Source organism: Etheostoma cragini, chromosome 16, assembly GCF_013103735.1.
Source record: "Etheostoma cragini isolate CJK2018 chromosome 16, CSU_Ecrag_1.0, whole genome shotgun sequence".
Lineage (NCBI taxonomy): Eukaryota > Metazoa > Chordata > Actinopteri > Perciformes > Percidae > Etheostoma > Etheostoma cragini.
The window spans coordinates 13,217,314-13,226,594 of NC_048422.1; the positions used below are offsets into that span (position 1 = coordinate 13,217,314).

General features: G+C 39.9%; 1 protein-coding gene across 1 annotated transcript; it reads right to left on the bottom strand.

Annotated features, from left to right (window-relative positions):
• Positions 1-46: 46 nt before the first annotated feature.
• mat2aa (methionine adenosyltransferase II, alpha a) lies at positions 47-9,215 on the bottom strand. The gene is made up of 9 exons (XM_034896673.1): positions 8,881-9,215; positions 6,468-6,545; positions 4,570-4,692; positions 3,787-3,899; positions 3,544-3,687; positions 2,047-2,265; positions 1,644-1,826; positions 1,263-1,396; positions 47-1,151 (listed from the first exon to the last, which is right to left on the bottom strand). Exons 1-9 carry the CDS (start codon positions 8,972-8,974, stop codon positions 1,049-1,051), a joined length of 1,191 nt encoding a protein of 396 aa, XP_034752564.1. The 5' UTR covers positions 8,975-9,215; the 3' UTR covers positions 47-1,048.
• Positions 9,216-9,281: the final 66 nt, after the last annotated feature.

A 9,281-nucleotide genomic window follows, 5' to 3' on the forward strand; every position in this document is an offset into this window, starting at 1 on the left:
AATGTCCATCCTTGTTAGGTCCCACAATAGTTAAACACCATTCAACAACTTATTTCAAGTAGAATGTTGCCATGAGATGAAGGCAGCCTCTGCCCAGAGGTGACTGAACTGGGTTTCTCTGTAGCTACACCCAGAGTCAATCTCAGGAAGGGCGAGGGAGTACCGCCCCATGCCTTTATCTTGGTCAGTAGGACATTGACACATTTAACATTATTTGAACATTCACATGGCATTTAAACCAACAAAATAAATTACAGAAATTGAGTGATTTCATGGCGCAGCCCAACATAACCACAAGGTTAATAGCAGCTTCTGACTTCTCTGTAAAACGTCAGAAATAAAACCGCATGAAGGGATAGCACAAAATGAAAAAATGTGAGAAAAAGAATGAGCAGAATTTATCGACGAGTGTTTAACCTTATTTGTGCCATCAACATTTCAAAAAGAGAGATGGGGAGGGTGTGAGTGGAACAGAGCTGATGTTTTTTCAATGTTAAATTGTCATAAACCCAACAAAGTTAAGTGTTGCCATTAATTAAAGAAAAAGCAACAGAGGATGCCAACTACTGATCACTTCTACAACTAAACTGCAGTGAGATTCTGAATTGAAAGCTTTGGAATACCAAACATGGCTTACAAATCACAATCAATACCAATGTGGATGTTTTAGAAATATGCTGTAAATATGGTTTAAATTTGTTAAGTTAATCCACTCTTAACTACCAGTGTCAGGAAACTAGATGACCATTAAACATAGAAACAAAATGAGGCAAGCTGCCAGAGCAAAAATGAATATAAGCTGGTAGCACTGCTCAAATCTGTATGAACAATGTATCCAACTTTCTGGTTCAATTTAATATCTGCAACTGAAATGATTTTATCTCAAAGAGAAGTGTACAATACTAACAGGTGGAGGTTGTTGTGATGTGGCTGTGTTTTTGTGTGAGGACAAAGAGGTGGGAGGTGGAGGAGAAAGGAGGAAAGTAGACAGACAGGTTAATCTGCAGTACACCTAAGACCGGCTGGATTCGAGATTAGAGGGGGGGGTTCAGTATTTCAGCACCTTGGGCACCTCCCATGGAAAGCCGTCACGACCAAAGTGACCATAAGCTGCTGTGCGCTGGTAGATGGGCCTCTTCAGGTCAAGATCACTGAGACAGAAACAAATACTGATTTATAGTAAGTACGTGTGAAATGTGTACAGTGGGGATCTTAACTGCATGTTTAGTAGCTAAAATCTGAAATTAGACACCACAGGATACCTCACAATAACTCCTGGACGGAGGTCAAAGTTCTTCATCACAATTTCCAACAGCTCCTTCTCGCTCTTTTGGGAGGTCCCATAGTGGAAGATGGAGATAGAGAGTGGATGGGCAATTCCAATAGCATAGGATACCTAAAGTAAATATAAGTAAAGTTTTCGGCGCAGGAAAAACTTCACGCACCACTCTTGCAGTGGAATCTGACAGACAACAGGTTGTTGTATGAGCAAATAACAGTGCGACCACAGTCGCTGCTCTCGAGTAGGAAACTACCAACTTTTAACAGCCACCTTCAAGCCTACAGGTGGCTGAGTCTTTGATACTGTAATATAGATTTGGAGCAAGTTATCACTTTAACACTGTGATATATTGGACACTCACCTGGACCAACACACGCCTGCAGAGCCCAGCTTTCACCAGAGATTTGGCCACCCAGCGGGCAGCATAGGCAGCAGAGCGATCCACCTTTGTGTAGTCCTTCCCAGAAAAGGCTCCGCCTCCATGGGCACCCCAACCCCCATAAGTATCAACGATGATCTTACGGCCAGTCAGACCAGCATCACCCTGTGGGAAGAAACAGGACTTCATAGTCTATCTGAGACAAATAGATTTTGCATGATTTTGTCTATTCTGACCAAAGCATTAAAAGACAGCTTTATTATTATTTTTCTTGTGGGAATGTACAATAATGTAGTTACAAGATCTCAAGACTTGGACATGTGATCAATAAAATCCACATTTTTAAAAAATGTATCGGTTAATAGTAAAGGCGTTCTTGCCTCACCTGTGGTCCCCCAATGACAAAGCGTCCACTGGGCTGCAGGTGGTATATGGTTTCATCGTCAAGGTAGCCACCGGGAACAACCACTTTCACCACGTGCTCCTTTAGACATCTGCGCATCTCGTCCAAAGTTATAGCCTCATCGTGCTGGACAGAGACCACAATGGTGTGGACACGCAATGGCATCATGGCGCCTCGGTCCTGTCTGTACTGAACAGTCACCTAAGGGGGAGAAAAACTAAAATGTTTTGGTTAAGTCAGACAAATCAAGCCACTAAAAGACGTCACTTTAGGCTGTGAGAACCTTTCTTAAATTTTCATTTACCATTTTCTGACATCTTATAATCTATAGAAAAAATATCAACAGATAATGAAAATAATCACTGCAGCTCATCTACAGCAGTAACCATGGCCCTCATTTACAAAGCAAACGTACAACAGAAAACAAGCGTAAAACTGGCGTACGACCATTTCCATTGCATGTATCATTATGGATGTGATCCATGATCAAATCTCATGTCAAGTTTAAACTTGCGTATGCAAGTTTTCGAGTCATTGTGGACTTGCGGTGCAGCATATGATCAGTTTAACAGGAGAAGGAATAATCATCAGTTGATCACTTATCAGCAATGGCAGACCTAGCTCTTTTAGAAGACCTCTATGCACACAGTGCACACATACACACATGGGCCCTGTGGGAGCGCTCTATCAGATTGATTAAGGGCAGATGGCTCTGACTTGCATCAGCGGGGGGGGGACCATACTATACACGCCAGAAAAAGTCTGCAACATTGTTTTAGCCTGGGGGCTTTTGCACAACATCTTGCAGGAAAACAGGGTGCCATAAATGTAGTGGTGGAGCCAGCTGACCCGATGCCCAGAGAGTAGTGTCTTGCACAGCCCTAACAGGGGACTATACGAAGGAGACAGGCTCTAGATTGATTTACTACGGCAACACTGCTGACCACATCAGTGATCTCTTTCCATTCAGCATTTTCTACACCCTTCAATACCAGTTTTAGGCTGCCATTTTGTACACACATTACTGCATATTAAACAGATATCAGTTTTAATCTCCACCTCTGAAAAGTGGCACTTCTTAGCCGGATTACGTTTGCCCGTGTTGTAAATACTAGGGGAGAGGCCTCAAATCCGAGAATATTTTGGGGACTGATATTTAAATTACAACTGTTTTCAGCCACTGCATTTATCAATGTAGTACCATTCTCGCGCTCGGATTGGTGTGATCCGAACGTTTCATGAATCACACGTAAAGCCCGTCAAAAGATGATTTCTGTGCTCACATCTGCGCTTGTTTTTTACGTTAGGTTGCTAAATGAGGGCCAATATGCAAATGCCATCTTTAAAAATGTATATTTGGAAAGAAAGCACATTCAAAATCAATTATTCCAAAAAGTAACAAAGACAACCTACAATACAGTGTTTTATTCTCTACGTAATGGACTGTGTAGAACCAGAGGCAACGTTTCCTTCTCCTACCTGAGTTTTGGAATCGGGTCGGAGCCACGACAGCGTTCCGTTTCGGCGCAATTCAGCCATCTTGGCATTTAGCTTGTGAGCCAGAACAATAGTAAGGGGCATACACTCCTCAGTCTCATCAGTGGCATATCCAAACATCAGACCCTGTGATACGTGCAGTCACAAATCACAGCAGGTCAAAATAACATATTTCTAGCTACAGCTGCAGGTCAAACTCAAACAGAAATATATGATCCATCCCACCTGGTCACCGGCTCCCACATCCTGCTCTTTTCGATCCACGTGAACACCTTGAGCAATGTCAGGGGACTGCTGCTCCAAAGCCACCAGCACATTGCAGGTCTTATAGTCAAAGCCTGTAGAACAAAACTACAGAGTCAACTGTTTCACATGTCAATACTCCTTCAAATATGCACTTCATTTATTAAAAATAAAAACTCTTGCAGTTTACACATCTACTAAATCTGTCTCTCCCATGTGAACGTATACGTAGCAGATCTGTGTACACTTGTCTCGTTCACAATAGAGTAATGTCAAATTAAAACTATTCACTTGACTAAATTCACGAAGCAATTTCAGACAGAACCCACACTGGTTACTCACACTCAAAAGGCTTCTAAATTTACCTTTTTTCAGTCTTCACAGTACATAATAATAATAATAATAATAATAATAGTTTGATCGATCACTACGTTTTATAACGCAATGTGGGATCATTTGAGTTCACAATATTAAAAAGGGGGCTTTCACACCTTTACAAACTCATCAACTAATTTGGACCAAAGCAAACAAAGTATAGGTGTGAAAAAGCTCTAATTCTCAATTGATATTCAGGACAATACTACTACTACTTTTGCTACTATTACTTCTACTAGAGCAGTTGAAACCCTTTGGATTATTTGATGCAAACCTACATCTTAATCACTGACAAACTTGACTAACTTCACCGAGCAATGCTCAAGTTTGTATTTAAGAAAGAGGCTTTAACTACATGACTCTTTCACTCAACTACTTTCATCACTGTACCTTTGGAGGAGTCGTCATAGCCTATGTGTTTGATTGTGTCCCTGACAATTTTCTGATAGTCCACGTTGGCCCTGGAGGTGATCTCCCCCGCCAGCAGGATCATCCCCGTCTTAGCAACAGTCTCTACAGAGGATACAATGACATGCAGTGTGAGGGATGAGAGTGAGACTTAGAACAGATCATTAAAAACAAGGAGGTGAAAGAGAATTAAGTGTATTAAAGTAAGTTATTAAAGTAGCCGGTGATTTATTTTGAACAGTTAACTAACTAAATAATTGTTGCAGCTCTGTCACCAACATCTAAAGTAACCATATGCAACTTTAGGCCTTGATGCAGATGTAAGTTGGTCCCATCCCCCTTTTGGCTGATGCAACAAATTAATCTGTGGGAGACGGCCTTTCCTTTCCAGCAGAGTCAAATTACCAAAATGTGTGCTGCAAAATTTCTACCTCATCAACACTCATGCAGTGAAACATAAGGCACATACTAAACCTAAAAGCAGACGCTGTGGGCCAATATTTGTTCAAACATAGTACAAAAACCCCTCCCCTACAGTGACCGTGGTCGAGACATCACATGTTCCATTAAATTGAATGTGTCAAACAAGTTTAGCCTGCTAAGCAATAGCCTGAGGTTAAGGTAAAGCCCATGAAACAAATGGCAAATGTAGCTGTATTGCCATTTAAAAAGGCCATAAAAGAAATTACAAGTTCAAGCTTTCTGAAACCTAAAAAAGCTTTTTTCAGCTTTACGTCACCTGTATTTCTGCCGTGTATCCAGGTATGCACCACATAGTGATTTGAAAATGTCTCACCATTAAACCAGAGAAAACCATAAAAATGTGCAAAGATTTAAGCCCTGAGTTTTTTTTCCAGGGACTCCTTAGCTCCTGGTACAATTTGGTTGAAATGGACCCCATTTCACACCTAGCTTTGATATCCTCCAGAGTAATCCGATCACAAGTAAGGTGCTCTAGGTATGTGTGTCTTTGTGCCCCAATCCCAAAGTGAGCCCTGAGGACTAAGGACTAAAGACTCACAGACTTACTTGATCTCAGGTGCTAAGTGAGTGAGTGTATGAGGCCACATAGGCTCAGATAGGTATAAATGAGATTGGGAAAGCACTTCACGAGATCACGTTTCCTTGGTGACATTTAATAACAAAGATGTTGCTTTGACCACAAATTTTACCATCTTACTCCTGACAGCGCTGTGTCGCTCTGGCAACGCAAGACTAAAATAACAGAAGGAGACGACATAACAGCAGGAAGTTTTGTTGCAATATCTCACGTAGTGGTGAATTTAAGGAAATTTCATTTGACTAAAAATAAAAAATTGTAGGCCTAACGGCAGCCTTTTCATGGCCACAGCCAAGAGCAGCCAGCACAGAAACAAAAACACAGACACATCACTAATAGTACATGATAATAACATCCTGAACACACGATTCACTCATTGGTTTCTGTGACATGAGAAATACTTTGATTGCATTATTCCGCTCATGGTTGAGTAGGTTTTCTTTAATATGGCTGAGGACATATTCCTGTCCCCACTGCAACAAGAATGTGGACACGTGTGGCTCAAACCAGCTGCAAAAGAGCTTTTTGTGATCGGATCTCAACGCGTCCTGAGAGTGTTTTCACCTGTACTTAGAGCGGTCCACTTTTGATCCGACCTCTTAGGACGGATGTTAATGACTGGTGGAAACGGGGCGTACCTCACAGGAACCATAACATATACATTAGAAATCATTTTTTAACAGAGGAACCAAAAGATTCAACACATTACAACATTATTGAATAGACCTCACAACTGTTTTGCTAAATGCTTTAGCTTGCACGTGAATGCTTCAACAATCAATACTCTATGGTCAGCCTGCATTGCCGTCTAAAGACTTACCACATGCCACTTTGGCATCAGGGTCTTGTCTGAGGTGTGCATCCAACACGGCATCACTGATTTGGTCACAAATCTTATCTGTGGATTAACACACAAGTATTTTTTCAGAACTCAACAGATAGAAACACTTCATGGCAATGCCTCACCTGTTCTTTTTGGTAAATATATTTTAATTGTAGAAGACTTATTGTGCTGTCATACATAATTAAATAAATGCATTGCAAGTGTAAAGAGATATTTTGATGCACATCATTAGTAGAGATCTCTGTAGGGGCTTTGATTTTCCTGAAACTATCAAGCGTGTAATGACTGTGTTACACCCACAGTTGAGCAGTAGCCCCTGCAGTACCTATATTTAGGACTGCAGGTAGGCCTATTATCTGTTGCAATGAAGCTGCCCCCACTGTCCCAGTTTTATTAGGTAGACTTGGCTAAAAAAAAAAAACAGTCTAAAGCAGGATTTATACCTCTGCAGAGGCTCTAACCAGAGATTCCAGCGTAGCCTTTGTAAGTGGACTGAAGTTTATACTTGAGCATAAGTGTCTGCATCTATCACTTTAAGACAATAGTAGGGCCCGCATGTGTGTGTACGTGCGTGGGGAGTGTGTAGAGCAAGTGAGAGAGTAAAGGCATATATGGGCATAGTGTCTACCTTGTGCTTTCTGACTACGGTCAGAAATCAGCAGCAGGAAAAGTTAACCCTCTCCTTGGTTTAATGTTGTTTGTGGAAAAGGAGAACCAGAATATCAGTAAGGGGAAAATGCATACATTGTACATTAAAAAGGTGTATTGCTCAATCTGAACACTTTAAAACATCTGATGCACTTGTAATCTAGCTCTCAAAAGATTATTATGAATTTTAGGTGTGCCATAGTAACATTTTCCTCCCTCACCACTCAATAACAAACCTGCCCTGCTACTACTACTGCTGCGACAGAGCACGTGGTATGCCACCTATTGTTTTACAGTCTCTAGGCATGCCACACGTCTAGTTAGGTGATTATGAAATGATGAATCGCCTATGGTAGCTTGCCATAACCCGTCTGATTCTGAATTACAAAATACAAGAGGCGCTGTTTATCGCTGATTATTAGTATTGGTAGAAAAAAAACTCCCCCTCATATTGTAAGTTAATGTAAGAAAACAATGAGAGCGTCATGTGATTGGCAGGCACCAAACAGTTCCACAGATAATAATACGTAACGTTACATAACATTATCAATACATCCATGACTGCAACGGGACTAACGTTAGCTGACCCGTCGTGTTTTTAGCATTCAACTGCAACGGTCCAACTTAACAATAAAAACTATAAACTGGTTTGTTGTTCTTTTCGGATTGTTCCTTATTTGAATCACATGTAGCTAGACCACTTTTACACCAAGTGGAGAAACCATTTTCAAATTGTGTTGTAACGTTACAGACTACAGTGCATGGATGTATTAAATATAAAATAACATTTTATTCAAAATTAAACAAGTGAATAAATACATGAATAAATAAATATGCCTTTGAAATACATCATAAAATAAATAAGGCAATTCAAACATAAATAAGTAAATGTAAATGTTCATATGAAAGTGAATCACTTAGTTAAAAATATTAAAAAGGTTTTATTATAAATTATTTCATGGTATTTTATTTCAGAAGTCCACGTTTATTTTTATTTCAAGAGCCTTTACTTTCATAAATCCAAATGTATTTATTTCCGTGGACTTTTATTTTCCTAATGCAACATTGATTGATTTTCCCCTTTATTTATTTTAGAATATGTGACTGTGCCCTGGGTACAGAGCACTACTCTGTTGTGAATGTGATAGCTAGCCACGCCCCCCGATTTGCATATACGATCTGGAAATAAATACAGGAGAACCAATAAATAAGGAAATAAAACAAAAGTCCACAGAAATAAATGGGAATTTATGAAATAAAAGTCTCTTGAAATAAATGAACGTAGAGTTATGAAATAAAAGTACCATGAAATAATTAAAAGTAAAACGTTTTAATATAGCGTTATTTAGCTAATTGATTAATTTTCATATGAATATTTACATTTATTTAATGATGTAGCTATGTATTTATTGCCTCCTTTATTTATTTAATGAAGTATTTCAAAGACATATTTATTTATTCATTCATGTATATTCATTTATTTATATATTCCTTCATTTATTTAATATTGAATTAAACGGTATTCCATAATTAAAAAGGTAACGTAACGTTACGGATGAGCAAGTACGTTAACGTTAGCCTAGCAGGCTAACTACTTAGCGTTAACTCAGTGGACAGTTGACACACAACAACACGCTGAGCTAACAGTAACATGCAACACCAAGCGGCTAACATGGTGCTATCAGGCTAATTAGTATGCTTAAATGCCCCGCAGACAGGCAGTTACAGATTACAAACTTACCGGGGTGACCCTCTCCGACAGATTCAGAAGTGAAGAGGAAGCAGTCTTCATCAATGAGCGAGTTGTTATGGAAACCGTTCTGATGGCCGTTCATTTTAGCCAATAAACACACTGTCTGCTAACAAGCTAGCCGTATAGATACCACAGCACGGCAGGTTTTTAGAGTCTTTAGCTGAGTCTCCTGCTTACAAACACACAAAGTGACCACGCTGATTCTAGTTTAGGCTCACTGGATGATGTGCAGTGTGGCTCGGACAGCTGTATTTATTTGACTAAACAACTTCGTTAGACCCTTCCAGCCATTTCTCTGCAACCAATGTTGTTGTTAAGCACAGACCATGTGGTGCAAATGGGCGTGCTCTAATTAAGGAAAAAAAGCCCTTGTGGTTCTTAACTTTTTT

What these genes read in the sequence shown, in the direction of transcription:
- mat2aa (XM_034896673.1), bottom strand. Translation starts at nt 8,974, where the DNA reads ATGAACGGCCATCAGAACGGTTTCCATAACAACTCGCTCATTGATGAA. An exon ending in GACCCGATTCCAAAACTCAG is followed by an intron (nt 2,266 to 3,543) that starts GTAGGAGAAGGA and finishes TCTCCCCCTTAG; the next exon opens with GTGACTGTTCAGTACAGACA. An exon ending in CGTCCAGGAGTTATTGTGAG is followed by an intron (nt 1,152 to 1,262) that starts GTATCCTGTGGT and finishes TTTCTGTCTCAG; the next exon opens with TGATCTTGACCTGAAGAGGC.